Source organism: Rattus rattus, chromosome 14 (genome assembly GCF_011064425.1).
Source record: "Rattus rattus isolate New Zealand chromosome 14, Rrattus_CSIRO_v1, whole genome shotgun sequence".
Taxonomy (NCBI): Eukaryota; Metazoa; Chordata; class Mammalia; order Rodentia; family Muridae; genus Rattus; species Rattus rattus.
Window position 1 is genome coordinate 16,536,415 of NC_046167.1, and position 16,413 is coordinate 16,552,827.

Below are 16,413 nucleotides of genomic sequence, written 5' to 3' on the forward strand. Positions count from 1 at the left end.
TTTGTCAAATAAATTAACAGTTTCTTGAATGGACCACATACGTTTAACTCACTAGATTTAAAAATTCTGAGTTAATATACTTATAGATTAATTGAACATATAACTGTACTTAGAATTGTGAACATTAAGACTTGAAAGGCAGAAGCATTAATAATCTTGATCTGTTTTTAATTAAAAAGGAACTGATTCATTAAACATTTATTGAACAGCTACTCTCTGCAAAAGACCATTATGTCTTGTTGCCCTGATTCCAGGATTTAATTTAAGTCGGTCTATACTTTTTAAAACATAATCATCTTCTTTCTTTACCTTCAATACATCCTATGAGAATTCAGACTACTTTTTAGATATATTACCATCTCAGAACTACTATCTTTTCATCATTTTCCTATAACCAACCATCACAGTAAGAGTTGGTAGCAATGCTACTTTGGGGCTTAGCACAAGGCAGGAGTATGGATACGGTAGGCACTTGACAAATACAAGCTGGTGGCAGTGAGTGTCTGTGTTCTCAAAATGCGTGAGATCCTTTCATAAATTTGATTTCACTTCATGGAAGAGAAACGGGCAGGGTAATCTTATTAGGATGAAGTCTATATTTAATTTGTGATTTGTAAGTCTTGGGAAGTTTTATCCCTAAGGCTACTGTAAGGATCGCTACCGATCGAGTGAGTCTTAGCGTAAGTCTAGACAACATAGTCTCTTGTACTTCTGTAGATTATAATTTAAGTCAGATTGTGAGTGGTTTCAGAATCCACCTGAAGAGACATGTTCGGCGGTCTGCCCATCTTTTGGGGCCACCTGTCAAGCCCAAAATCCCTTGGTTTGTAGTGACACTAGTCCACTCTTGCCTCTACCTTCCCATGTTCACATGCCCTTAATTGTCAGTTTGTGTCCTTCCACATTTTCCCTGTAATGACACTGGCCATTGCATTAGAGCTAATGTGCTAATCTAGGAGATAGGAGCCCGAAGGGGACAAGCTCTTGCACACACAGAGGTAATTTTGATCAAAGGAGTTACAGGGACACGTGCGATGAGGGTCAGATTGTCTTCGTGGTCGCTTCCTATTTTTCTTTCTCTCAAATGTGTTTTCAAGAGTCCCTGCAGTTTTCTCTTGCACATCTCTGTAAGACCGAGAGGCGACTGCCTGGTCTGACAATTTACATGGGTGTGGGGAATCTAAACTCAGGTCCTCATGCTTGCACAGCAAGTATTTTACCAACTGAGCCATTGCTCCAGCCCTGATCAGTTGTCATAGACATATGATGATGATGATGATGATGATGATGATGATGGTGGTGGTGGTGGTGGTGGTGGTGGTGGTGGTGGTGGTGGTGGTGATGGTGGTGATGGTGGTGGTGGTGGTGATGATGGTGTATGTGTGTCTGTCTGTCTGTCTCCACTGTCATCAGTGTTTGTCAGGGAGCAGGACTCTACTTCTGTTTCTGCCATTATAGTACTGGATATGTATGTTTGAATTCAGCAGTGACTCATTTGGGATGCATGTTGTTACAGAAAACTGCATCGTCTTCCGCTGTTGTGAGACAGACGAGCAGTCTTTCCGGGCCGTTCTATTGATTATTTTTTTACACTTTAGATGAAATAGGCATTTTGATGCAATGGATCTCATTCCGTGCAGCCAGCCCCTTTCTTCGGGCGATTCGTGGGATGAAGTCACAGCTGTCTTCCAGTTCATAAGGAAAATACCCCCGCATCAGTTGTGGCTGGGAACTGGAATGACTTGGGTACAGCGAGAAGGATGTTAGGGATGAGCTGAAAATTGAGGAAAGCATCTCAGCTTGACAGAAGCAGAGACCACACTCGAGGAAATCTTACCACTCATGCGCTTGAAATGTCAAGGGCTTGTCTCCCGCTGAGAGAGCTCAGGGTCCCCTTCAGCGCCTCACCTAGTGTGTGTCAGTTTTCAGTTTTAAGACCTCTCCTGTATTCCGTCTGTGTGTGAGCTCGTGTGTGTCTGCACATGTGTTTGCCTGCACGCATGTAAGGAGGTCAGGGGCGAATGCTCTGTTTGTTCTTAGTTGCTCTTCCCAATAGGCTTCGAGACATGGTCTCCCACTGAACCTGGACCTCACCAGTTCAGCTAGACAAGGTGGCCAGCGAGCCCCAAGGCCTCCATCTGTCCCTGCTGTGCCAGAACATGGACTATAAGGGCAATTCTGCTTTGCCAAGCTTTTTGGTTTTGGTAGCCTTTGTGGATTAGAACTCAGGTCCTCAAGTTTCCGACACCAGTACTTGCCCTATTCAGCCACCTCCCTAACCTCTGATTCTGATTTGTTTGGGAAGTTTGACCTTCATTGCTTTCATTCTTGAGTCTGACCAATTCTTCCTCAATATCTGTGGCTCTCAGGGAGGTCTCAGTGGGTTTTGATTTCATCAGGGTTCTTAGTGGATCAAAAGTCTGGGAGTTTGGGACAGGGCTCAATTGGTAGAATGCTTGCCTCACATGCACCAAGCCCTGAGTTCGAGTCCCATCACCACATAAACTGTGTGTGATATGACATGCCTGCAATCTCAGCTTTTTTGAGTGGAATACGGAGTCTCTAGACCAGACTTGGCCAGCACAGTAGGCTCAAAGCCAGCCCGGGACACATGAAACCTTATCTGAAAACAAAGTCTGTTAGGACTGAGCGCATAAATTTAACAATGGAGCTGTCTTCTGAGAAAGGCATTCTCCCGGTGGTCTTGACACTGTGAACAGCACAGAACGTTCTTCCTCAAAACCAGATGGTGGGGGTCACTTGACACAGCCTTTTTGTGCAGGCAGGCAGAATGTGTGGTAAACAGGAGGTGCAGGAGACTGCTTCTCATGGAACACAAGTTTTACAGTATCCCGTCTTTAATAAATAGAAGGGCTATGTTCTAGAATAGCAAAAAAAATGGGAGAGCAAGCGTATAAACCCACAACACAGTCTTTTATTCCATTGGCAGGCATTCTATGCTCTGTATTAAGATTTGCCCAGCATTTCTTTATGATCAGAACCAGGGACATGGGGTCCCCACCCCATGACATTCCATTGCCTACAATGTCTGCTGGCAATAGAACCGTTTGAGGCCCATAATTAGGACCATTTAGGGGTACCGTTCTGCCGGTGGTCCTTCATAAGACATCACGAGACTGTAGTTCAGTAAGATTTCTAGTCTTGGCGACCCCGCATGGTTCACTTTCTGTCATCTCTGACGTGGAGAGCTGTTCAGCAGATCTGACAGTACACCTAGGTAACTGTGGGAATCAAATGCACCTTTCGCCTCTGCAGTCTGTAAATAGAGTTACAGGAGTGGCTAATCCAGGTTGGTATATGGTGCCAGGAATCCATTCTTTTTGTTTGCCTTCTGAATTTGTTACGTTTCATAAACAGAGCGAAGGGGCATCACTGGTTATGGCCATGTGTTTTCTTATAGAAAGATTCCATGCACACCTTAACTTGACTGAGAGTTTGTTCATGCTGCTGGGGTGAGGGATCCCTTGGTAAAGACTTTGCCATGCCATTTGAAAGAGCTGAGAGAGTTGGTCCAAGCTTATTAGTCCCTGTCTTGGGGAGAAGGAGGCTTGTGGGCCCCTGGGGCTCACTGGTCAGGCAACAAAGCTCCAGGTGTCTATGAAAAAAAAAAAACCCCAAAAGGAAGAGAAGGGCCTGAAGAACTAAAAGAATGCTTCCAAAGATTTCCATCAGGCCTGCACGCACGTGTGTGTGTGTGTGTGTGTGTGTGTGTGTGTGTGTGTGTGTGTGTGTGTGTACACTCACAACAGCACATACATGCACAGAAAAATATGTTCAGGACATGCCAAAGATTCTGAACCCTATAATTTCTTTAAACTTTATCTGTTTGAGACTGGGTCTCGCCATTTACCCCGGGGCTGCCCTTGAACTCATGCTACTGAGTGCTGGGATTATAGACACAGCCCAGTGTTGCTTTGTTTCTTTTGTTTTGTGGCTTTATGATCATGGAGGGTGTTGGGGAGGGGGCACTGAGTTTCTGTGCACCAATGCTTGTGGTGTCCACATTGTCTATTTCGTTTCCTCTCTCTCGGTTGTACAGCGGGGAAACATAGGCATGATTTGCCTCAGGTGGGACTCTTAGATTCATTCTCCTGGAACTTACGTCCTCTGTGTGGAAGTTGGCTATGTCACCGGGCAATGCATATTTGTAACGCACAGTTCTGTCTCCCTGTCCTGATGCCAGGCTGAGTGGTCGCTTTAACGAGTAGGTGTACCGGGCACATCCGTCATCAGACTGACTGCTGCTCTGTGATCTGCTCAGCGTTGGCCACTTAGTCCTGAGGGCTTTTGGTTGGTGTTTGTAACTGGCTTTCTTCTCTTGGGGTTTCTCCCCTTCCCCACCCTGGATGGGAAGACTGTGTGACACGAACACTTTCTGCCAGTCTCACCCTGCAAAGATATTACGTTGTCTCCGTGCCTCTCCTTTTCCCCCTCGGAGAAGTGGGAGTGGGAGGGGCTTGGATGGCTCAGCCGTTGGTCCTTGGGGAGCTGTGACTTACAGTGGTCCTGAAAAGTCTGTGCAGTCAGTCAGTCACCTGAGTGGGGCCTTGTCCCTTGCTAACTCCTCCCTTCTTGAGAGGTGGTGTTGCTACAGGAAGATAGTTCGGAATTTGTCTCCTGTTTCCATGGCAACAGTGGAGTTGTATTTAGGGCGTCCATCTCAAAGGGGTGTGCTTCTGGTTAGTTGTGTCCTCCAGGATGGCTAGGGTGGGTGTGACGCTGACAGGGCACCCTTCCCCAATTCTTGTCCCCTTTCAGCACATATTGCCCAGATTGTTACCTTGGGTGCTTTAAGGCACCTTGGCTTCTTGGAAGTGAGCTAATGTATTAGGAGAAAGAAAATAGCAGAAATCAGTGTTCAGTTATGCATATAAATTGGATACCAGGTATATTTTTGCTGTGGTTTTTGTGTATGTGTGTGCGCTTATGTGTGCATGCGGAAGTGCATATCTATTAACATTCGCCTGTGCGTGCCGTTGTGAAGGCCGGCAATGGCACCAAGTGTTAGCCTTCATTGCTCACCTTATTTTCTGAGAGAGGGCTGCGCACTGAACCCAGACGTCATTTTCTGGGGAGCTCCTGAGAGCCACCTGTTGCAGACTTGCAGATATTCGATGCTACGCCTTGGTTTTAAAAGGGTGTCATGAGATTGGGGCTCAGGTCTTCATTATGGTACCGGAAGCTGTTTACCCTTTGAGCTACCTCCTCATTCTCTACCTCACTGCTTCCCAGTGCTTTCGTGGTGCTGGGTATTAATCGGTGGAAGATATTCCTAATGCACATGTGGCTTTCTTTTTCTATTTTTGCTTCCTTTTTTTAAACAACAGTTTAGGGTGAGTTTTGGACCTAACCACAAAGTAGCCTGACGTAATCACCCTTTGTGAGTTGTGTGGTTCTGGGGTGGCATACCTAGCACTTCGTTTCTCCTTAGTATTTTTTTAACTTGATTGAATGCACCACTTGGAGATAAAAATTGCTTTTTACAGCTGTGAGCGTAAAATGGAAAAGCTTATTGCTGTTAAGCGTATAGATTTTTTTCATTAAATTTTTGCTACAAATATTTCACTGGCTAAATTCAAATCAGTGTGATGGAGTTTGAAACATAATAATACTATTGATTTAATAAATGCTGGCATTCCGATGTCATTTCTTGATGAAATTAATATTATGTGGGTCGTTTTCTAATGAGTACATGAGTGTTAATCCATTCCTCAAATAAAAAAAGGAACACTATGAAACAAATGGATTTTTAAAGAAAGTGTAACATATGCTGATGTGAGTAAAGTTTCCAGAGTTCATTATATAACAATTTGGATGTAGTACTAATTAAAACCTTCCTTTAATTTTATTGACGCCTATTCTTAGAAATCATGCAAATTATTAAGGTCTTGAAAAGAAACCTAGACAATGTTTAATTTCCCAAAAGACAGAAAACTGGCACGTTGGAACTAAAAAGATTTATCTCATGCAGTACAGTATCTGTGTGTGTGTGTGTGTGTGTGTGTGTGTGACTGTGTGCACTGCATGTGACTGTCTTTCTCAGCACTCATCTTGTTCCCTGGACGCAGCATCTCTCCCCTTTGGAGCTTGGCTTTTGCATTTTCTAAGCAAGGTTGGAGACCAGTAAGCCCCATGGCCCCTCCTTTCTCTGTCCCACCTCCCTGCCTTTAAGTTCAGGTTCCAGGCATATGTGGGATGCCTGGTTTATTATGTGGGTGATGAAATTTCATTCTAGTTCTTGTAACTGGGTGACAATGCCTGAGCCATCGTTTCAGCCACCCTCTGCCATACTTCTCTGTGTAAGCGTATACGTGATTAAGAGTGTCCAAGTGCATACGTAAAACCTTGCTGACTTCTCTGGGCTCTTGATGTTGTCAAATTCTTTAATTATTCTAAAAATGTGCTTCTGACTCCAGTGCTGGGAGTAGAGTAGGGTAAGAGTAGGGACACAGGACAGATTGATCCCTGAAGCTCATTGGTCTGTCAGCCATTGAATTGAATTGATTAGTCTCATATTTAGTGGGAAACCCTCTTTCAAAAAATAAAGTTGGAGAGTGTTTGAGGGAAGATAGCTAATGTTGGACTTGTGGAAAACACACACACACACACACACACACACACACACACACACAGAGAGAGAGAGAGAGAGAGAGAGAGAGAGAGAGAGAGGTACAGAACACATTACCCCTCCAAACCACCCCCCAAAATGATTTTAAGAACGTAGACCTGAGGGGTGATGCCAGCACAAGTTCAGATTCCTTGAGAAAGAAATACCTCACTACATATTTCGGAGGACAGACAGCCATTGATTGGTTCTCACTAGACAACTGCACATGATAAAGAATCAGATAAGGGACTAATCTACATACAGAGTTCCCTGGAACCCCAGAACTTTCAATGTAATATCGGGAACATTGGTTGTAGTAGGATGGATGTGGACTTAGTCAAAAATATTTTCTAGTCAGTGATCAATTGAAGATCTGGGACAGAAAGTCTTTATGGCTGTGGAACAGCTCTCTTTGGAAAGCTGTCTCTACTGGCAGAGCAGAGATTGGAGTTAAAAGTGTACCAAGCAGAGCTGGTACAGATGCTGGAGCTGAGGGCTTAAGCTTGAGGGTAGACCAGAAGTCTAGATTGCTGACAGCTTCTTTTACAATGAACCTGGAGATGGGAAATTCCACAGAGAGCTCTAGAGATTAGAGGCAACTAAGAAGTGACCATTTGCTACGATTAGTGAGTAAGATTGTCTAGCCTAGCAGCTTTGCACACTTAGTAGAGGGATATACCACACCAGAGAAGCAAGTGCAGGGGTCTGGAGAAATCAGCACCCTTCTCCTGGGCCAGTCATAATTGCCAGTTTGTCTAGAGTACCCCAGGTCTGTCTGTCTTGGCAACACCGCATAAAAACAACCACTTAAACTTGTTGAGGACACTCAGGGACATTTGATTGCAACTTCAGAATAAAAGGATAAAGAGTTTTGTTTAAAAGAAGAAAACACTTACCTGCAAAATCCACAAGTGTGACTCAGATATCACCCATAAGAACTGGGGGCGTTGGTGTCTGCAGGGGAGCCTTGATTTTAATCTTTTAATTCAGGTGACAATTAGTAACTCTGTGTTTACCTCTTGTGCCTCAGCACCTGCAGTTTGCTTCCCTGGTTTAGTCAGTCTGCGTTAATTCACATTAAATCCCTGGATTGTTGCTTTGAGTTCCTTTTATTTTTCTAAAGTGCCATTCAAAGAAAGTGCTTTGTTTTGTAGCAACACCTGTATGGAGGAGTTTCTCCTTGCTTTTTTCCTTAGGCTTATAATTTTATAAAGTGTTTGATTGTCAGTTCTTAAGGAATTTGTAAAGGTCGTCTTATAAACAACCGAAGTCACCACCTGCATGCAAGGGTGTTCCCCTCTGCGTGTAATTTTTATAAAGTGTTGATTGTTTAGCTCTGAAGGAACTTAAGAAAGTTTAGAACGGAGTGAGGTCCTTTGAATGTCACCCAACATGTGACTGCACCTCCTCTGATTACCCCTCTTGGGACAAGGCATCAATCCCTTCACTCAGACCCCGAGTGTGTCATGTATGTATCTTGAAAGTGAGCTTGTGATTGTATGTATGAACATTTCTATTCTCCCCTCACCACCTGACAAAATGGTGACACGTTACAGAGTTAATTTTTTAAAATTTGTTTTTCTGGTTTCTATGAGATGGGGTCTGACTCTGTGGCATAGGCTGGAGCTAGAACTCAGTATGTGCAGCCCAGGCTCACCTTAAACTTATGGTCTTTCTGCTTCAGCCTCCCCAGTGATAGAATTATATGTGTAAGTCACAACACCTTGAGGGGGAGGGGGAAACAAGTGCGTGTGTTGGCGGGCATTCTTGCTTGTACGTACAGAGGATAGAGGTCTCCACTGGGTATCTTCCTCTATAACATCCTACCTTATTTTTGAGACAGGGCCTCTCTCTGAACCTGGAGATAGCTTTTCAGGTAAACTGGCTGGCCAGATAGCCCTTGCATCCATTTGTGTCCACTTGCCCGTCTCTACAATTATAGGCATTCGTACTATGTGGGAACCGGAGATCTGAATTCTAGCCTTCATGCTTTTGAATTAGGCACTTTACCAACAGAACCATCTTGCCAGCACCTCTGCTGGAGAATTTCTAGAGGACTTCCTCTCTTCTGGTCTCCCGTTAGACAGAACTAATGGATTGGCTTTTGGGTTAGAGCTGACATACAGGCAAACCCATCACGGCTCTCTCTAATAGAGTTGGCTTAGAGTTGGCTATGGAAGGCATCATGGAATTCATTCAAAATCCACTTGATAGATCCTCAGGGGTTTGTTGTTGCTGTTGTTGTTGTAGTTCTTTGTTTTTTTTGTCTTTGTTCTGTTTTTGTTTTTTTTGTGCTGCATATTCATTTGATGTATTTGACAATAGCAAGCTTTATTTGAACCTGCTATTACTTCGGGGACAGACCATCAATTTATTTATTTATCCTTGACTACATACACCAAGTGTGAAGTACAAGATGACCTCCAGTTCAGCAAGATTGAATTCTGATATTCTGAGTCCGGTCAACCTCATCTATAGCTGTGTGGCTGAAGAAGATATTGAAATTTGTTTTCTGGAAGAAGCAGGAGAACCCCAGGACTCAGTCATCAGGTCTCAGGGAGGGGTCAATCAGGCACTTATTGGAAAGGAAAACACACAGCTCATCTTTACTGAGTCGGATTCACGCTCAGATGTCCCCAGGGTAACTGCAGCTTCTCACAGGCACTAACTAGGGTTATAGACTCAACCAGTGACCACCCAGCCTTTAAGATGTTTGGAAGGAGAATAGGTGACTCCCACTGATGGATGCCGTGTCATGTAATTTGGTGGCAAAAGGCACTGTTTTTTTTTTTTTCCTCAAGGTAATTCTTCTGGGTTTCAGATGTCCGATGGCCACCTTTATTGTGTGGCTTCAGCGGTGAGCACTTGACAGGATCAAGGCAACGCAGTGCCACACGAATTGTTTCACTCCATGTAAACTTCAGCATGGCCAGCGAAGGCTTGCTGCCTCTCCCTTGGAAACGTAATTTAGCCCGCAGAAAATAATGAAATCCACACTGTCTTGCAATGATTAGAAATTTGAAATGGAGAGAATTAATTATTTCCATCAGATTTCCGTCACTCAAGACAGTGCTCAAGAACAGAGTCCAGACCATTGCCAAGTTAATTCATGGTGCCATCTCCTTTAATATTGCTCACCGTTATCCCTGCAGGATCATGCAGACTTGGGAAGCCATTTCTTTACAGCTGGGATGCGGCTGGAGACATTGCACACCAATGATCCCTTTCATATCTATCCTGCAACAGTGACCAAGGTAGGTCTCAGAAAATTAGTGGTGACAATAGATTAAGAACATGTAAACCGACCGTAATCTCGGCACGCGGCTTTCTCCTTTTTCTAAATGGGTGTGTGGATTTGTCGAGGACTCAACCTGTCACTAAAAAGCTACCAATTGAGGCTACCAGTAAGGAAGGTGTCACTCTCAGACACTGAATATCAAGATAATTTAAAGGTAGCAAACACGTGAGCTTTTTAGTGACAGGTTGAGTGTTCACAGCCGTTTCCCCTTATGTCGTCTCACTGAGAGACAAGCGTTTGCAGGTTACTTTCCTCTGCACTTGTACCGGAGAGGAAGTGCTTAATGCCATTCTGCCCTGTTCGTATCCTGTGCTCTGATGTCCATTTGTTGTCTCAGTGAGCTCGCTGGAACGTGCGCTCTCTCTCTAAGGACCAGCAGATAAGTTCAAGGCACACCTCCATGTGTGCTTTACTAGAATGTTCTTCATGTAGAAGGTATTTATAAATATATATTGAATATGTCCCACTAGAAGGGATACCAGCGGTGGGTATGATCACAGTTCATTGTATACATGTCCGAGGTTTAAAAAAAAAATACATTAAATATATTTATGTTTTAGGATATTTTGCTCGAGGATATCCCACCCGGTGTTTTCATGACTTTTTACAGTGAAAGTTTCACACGGGTGCTCCTTTAAGGATTTTATTTTTCTTCCTGAAAGTCCCCGAAGAAGATAGGACACAGCTAAGTGCAGAGAGGCGCCCTAGCGTTAAGTGGTGTGGCTTTAGCATGTGTGTCTGTGCACCATGTACATGGCTAGTGCTTGCTCAAGCCAGAAGAGGGCGCCAGGTCCCTTGGAAATGGAGTTACAGATCAGTGGCTCAGAAGTGAACTTCGGCCCTCTGGAAGAATAACCAGTGCTCTTAACCAGAGGGCCATCTCTCCAGTCCCTAGAGTGTTTTTAAGTGTTCCACCATCAGGAAATGTTCTCTTGAGCAATCTGGCCACGATTCATCCTTTTTTTTTCTTTTTTTTTAAAAAAAAAAAAACTCTTTTTAAACAGGGTCTCATGTGACTCGGGCTGTTCCTAAACTTCTGATCCTCATGCCTCCTTCAGGGTTAGCATTATAGGCTTGTGTCACCATGCCTACCTTGAATGTATGCTTCTTAAAGCAGATTTTCAACGGTGACTACAGTTAAAGATATTACTGGGATCAGTGCACAGAGGTGCAGGCCAGGCTTTCTACTCTTGCTTATAGATTTAGTTTACAATATACTTTGTAATAGAGAGCTAGGAAGCAGAGCATGGTATAACTGTAAAGGTATGGTGTGTGTGCGCGTGCGCACACGCGCACATGCGTGTGCCACTTGCTTACATGTGCGAACTTGGGTGTGTTGACCGTGAGGCCTCTGATTTTGCTCTCTCCTTAGAACTTTGTTTCTTTCTTTTCCTTTTCTTGGCATCATTGGAGCTTGAAACTAGAGGCTGGCACACGCTGGGCTAATGCTCTAATAGTGAGCTGCATTAGTCCTCTTTAGATTTATTTCTCTATTTCTCACTTTGAGCCAGAGTCTCACTAATTTGCCTAGGCTGGTCTTCAGCTCGCTCTGTAGCCCGGACGGTTGGAAGCTTGCGAACATACCTCCCCGCCCCATCTCAGACGTGGCCTCCTTAGCTGGGTTGACACTTCCACCAACTAGACCTGCCTGTTCGTTTTTATCATTGGCATTTTTGTCCCATTCATTGTATATTCATATACAAAACATTTTCAATGCCTCTGTGAATCATGTGATGAATAAAGGAGGTCACTGTCCTCAAAGAACATCTGATATTTTGGTGGTGACAGCTGACAGGTGATGGGGGGAACATGGAGTAAAGACAGGTTTTTCTGCAAATGTGATTTCCTCTCTGGCTGCAGGATGTTGTATTTTGAAGGCTGTCATGCACAGGGGTCTAGGAGTCTCCCAGGGCTGAAGCCATAGGGGTTGGAGGATCTGCTTTGAGGCGTTTGGTCCCTGCTATAGTGGTTGAGGTGTTGGCTTTTTAATACCCAGTTTATTTTTCCATGGACAGGAATTAGTTGTCGGTCTGTCAGTTTGCTTTTCTTCATAGGAGGCCCTTGTTTTATATTTCTAGGTCTTTACTTTTGATTTTCATTTTCTCTCTTCTGTATATTTCAGCTATTTCTCTCTCTCTGTGTGTGACCATCACAACTCAGTCCTCTTTCTTAGCCACTGGCTTCAGTGATAGCTACTGAAATGTTGGTTCCTGCTAAAGTCAACTTGATAAGACATGTTCAGTGTCATTGAAACTGTCAGGATGTATATATGCAACACTGAGAAATTAACATTTCCCTTTTCTCTTTCTGTAGGTTTTTAACAGTCAGTTTTTCCAAGTGGCCATTGATGACTTAAGAGCCGAGACTAACGGACTCACAATGCTGTGCCACGCAGATTCTTTGGGGATGTTGCCAGTACAGTGGTGCCTTAAAAATGGAATCAACCTCGCTCCTCCCAAAGGTTCGTATCCTGTGGAAATGTGCGGGCTTGGCATAGAACGGGCTGGTGTCTGCTTGCCTCTGAAATGATGTCATTGCGTGTATCTGGACAAGTTGCAGTGTGAACTGACCTTCGATGCAAAGGAAAGGTTCTTCTGTATTGATTGACATGAAACTTGCCTTAGCTCCACCCCTTGGAAGGTTTGTGGGGCTTAATCATCAGGGTCAATGGCAAGGCACTTCCTCCACTAGATGGTGCGCGGTGTACTGAGTGATTCGTGCACCAAGATGCAGCCATTGACGTTAAAGATGTGAAAACGTCTGGGAAGTCTATATATACAACAAGTGTCAATGGTGCATTTCTTTAGACTGGTGTCTCAGGTACTCCACTGCTCAGATATTCCTAGGGTCCGAAAATCTAACGCAATAATTATGATAAAAAGCGACGAGCAAAGAGGAGAGCAGCAATCCTCGGGTTTGATGAGTGTTGAGAAACAAGTCGTGTTTGCTCGCGCCAGTAGCAAGCACAGCGGCTGTGCACTTAGGCGGGCAAATCAGCGTGGAATGCAGACCAATGTTCTTAGTACTCTGCAGATGCAGAGGACACAGGAGGTGTTAACCGTTCTGTTTAAACCCCACGTCCTACTACGTGAGGGATTTTAGCACTCAGGTGGAAGATTTTATCTTTTGAAATGGGTCATAAAAATTATCTCATTTAAACCCCAGTCATCCGCCACCCACCCACCCACTGCGCCCTGCCCCAGGGAACTCCAAGCTCAGTTGTGTTAAATAATTTCTGAAGTCCTGAGAGGTTGTCTGAATCGCAGCCTTGCAATCACTATCACGAGTACTTGTACAAACTTCCCTTTGCTGCCGTTCCTAAAGCTCTCATCTCCAGACAGTCATCCTTCAGGGCAGTTGGGTTGCCTTAGTCAGGGCTGGCAGATGCTAGCAGGCCGTGACACTGGCATGGGTAATTGGTCTATATGCTTGAGAGCAGTTGGTGAATTACAGTTTGAAGGTGTAATTTTCCAAACCTTGATGGCTACACCACAGTCATGGCTTTGTTTATTGGACTCTGGCTTCATCTCACGAGAGTAGATTCTATTTTTGTTGGTAGTTAAAACGAATGCAATTTTAGAAGTGTTGATACTGGTGGGTTTTGTAATGTGGCTTAGTGGTTTCCTTTTGAGGTTGTTCATCTCATCATGTCTTCTCTTACTCTGAGTGCTGGGAAACCCTGTTGGCAGGCTTTGGCAAACACCATTCCATATTTTATTAATGTGTGAAAGGAGATTTTATTTTTATGTCTCTTTCAATATTGAACATTGGGGTTGATAGCTAGAATGTGTAAGCTATAACTTGCATATACCCGAGAGATTTCAAAGGTTTTCCTGTGTGCTTAGATTGCTGTGAAAACTGTGAATCCTTCTTGCAATTGGATGGTGCCTGGTCTTTGACAAAATTTCAGTAGAAGGCATGTGAGAGAGATGTGCCAAGAATGCAGATCTGTTTTTATGTTGTTTCGACTGTGCTCTCTTTTAAAAGAGCAAGCCAATATATCTGCCCCCGGCTCTAGAGACAAGCCCTCTAAGCTGGGAAGGACTGGAACCGTCCAGTAGCTTCCAGCCTTAGGATTTTGCTGTTAGAGATTTGATCCCACCATTTTAATCCAATAAATGACAGCCAGTGGTATAGGCCCTACCAACAGTGCTTAAATAAATACACACAAGTAAACTAAACACGATGGATACATAGGCTTTCCACCTTCTGGGCATGCAATACCAAAGATAAGCCATAGACTTCACAGAGGGAGGCTTCCAAACTGAGGGACGGTTTGGTGGAAAACACTGGATTTGTGCTGTAAAATGCAGGATCCAAGAGTAAAGGAAACTTTATTGTAGCACTAGCTTGCCTCTATGTCAACTGTCTAATTACAGTGGCACAAAATAGTGACTCGTAATTCTAATTTTCTTTCCATAAAGAACCTAAGCAGTTGTCCTTAGTTCCTATCAAAAATTCCATTTTATTGACCATTTGTTGTATTATAGTGAATAATATATTGATTGGCACTCCGTCAGGCATGATGGCACACAATGCTAATCCCAGTACTTGGGAGACAGTGTCAGACTTGACTTCATTATGAGTTAGAGATCAGCATGGGATTCATGTGATGCCCCTATGCATGTGCATGTGTGTATACATGTATGAGTATGTACATGTATGTAAATGAATCTACACGTGTAGGCATACACACACAGGAAAGCACACACACACACACACACACACACAGAGGAATGACAAATACTTGGGAGACAGAGTCAGGAGGATCAGGAGTTCAAAATCATGCTGCACTTCATGATAAGTTAGAGATAGCCTGGGATTAATGTGATGCCTCTATATATGTGCATGTGTGTCTGTGTGTGTGTGTATGTACATATGTATATATGAATCTATAAATACACCCACGCACACACACAAGAACACACACATAGACACACACAGTCACAGTCACACACACACACGCAAGCACACACATGAATGGCAAACACTTGGGAGACGGGGTCAAGAGGATCAGGGTTTCAAACTCATGTTTCACTTCATGATGACTTAGAAATCAGCCTGAGATTCATGTGATGCCCCTATGTATGTGTATTTGTGTATATATGTTTGTGTATGTATATGTGTATATACGAATATACATATACATATACACATACATGCAAGCACACACACACACACGAATGTAAAACACTTGGGAGACAGAGTCAGGAGGATCAGGAGTTCAAACTCATGCTTCACTTCATGATGAGCTAGAGAGAGCCTGGGATTCATGTGATGCCCCTATGTATGTGCATGTGTTTATATGTCTGTGTGTATGTCCATGAGTGTATATGAATATACAGTTACATACACACACACACACACACACACACACACACACACGAATGGCAAAGATTTGGGAGACAAAGTCAGGAGGATCAGGAGTTCAAACTCATGCTTTTCTTCATGATTGGTAGAAATGAGCCTGGGATCATGTGATGTCCCTATGTATGTGCATGTGTGAATATGTATGTGTGTGTATATATGTGTGTACATGAATATACATATTCGTAAAAGCACACATACACACACACACACACACACACACACACACACACACACACACCACGAATGGTAAACACTTGACAAACAGAGTCAGAACGATCAGAAATTCAAACTCATGCTTCACTTCATGTTGAATACCAGGTAGCCTGGGATTCATGTGATGCCCATATGTATGTGCATGAGTTTATATGTCTATGAGTATGTTGAGGAGTGTATATGAATATACAAATACATTCACATACACACACACAAACACACACACATACACACACGAATGGAAAACATTTGGGAGACATAATCATGAACATCAAGAGTTCAAACTCAAGTTTTGCTTCATGATGAGTTAGAGATAATCTGGGATTCATGTGAAGCCCCTATGTATGTGCATGTGTGTATATGTGTTTGTGTAGTATGTCCATGTGTGTATATTAATACACCTGTACACGCACATGCAAGCACAGACACATAAGTATGGCAAACACTTCTGAGACAGAGTCAAGAGGATCAGGAGTTCTAACTCATGCTTCACTTAATGATGAGTTGGAGATAGCCTGGGATTCATGTGAGGCCCCTATGTATGTGCATGTGTATGTACATGTGTGTATATGAATCTACATATACACCCCCACACAGAGACAAGAACACACACACAGAGACAGACAGACAGACAGACACACACACACACACATACACACACACAAGTAAGTACACAAACGAATGGCAACACTTGGGAGACAGAGTCAAGAGAACCAGGGTTTCAAACTCATTCCTCACTTCATGATGACTTAGAAATCAGCCCGAGATTCATGTGATATCCCTATGTATGTGCATGTGTGTATATATGTGTGTGTATGTACATGTGTGTATATGAATATACATATACATGCACACATACATATACACGCAAGCACACACACACACACAGAGGAATGGCAAACAT

At 43.5% G+C, this 16,413-nt stretch overlaps 1 protein-coding gene across 1 annotated transcript in view; it reads left to right on the top strand.

Annotated features, from left to right (window-relative positions):
* Positions 1-16,413, top strand: part of Sfmbt2 (Scm like with four mbt domains 2) — a 194,296-nt gene that overhangs the window by 66,617 nt on the left and 111,266 nt on the right. Inside the window, 2 exon segments of the mRNA XM_032884847.1 lie at positions 9,781-9,882; positions 12,240-12,387. Of these exon segments, the coding sequence (XP_032740738.1) occupies positions 9,781-9,882; positions 12,240-12,387 (250 nt within the window).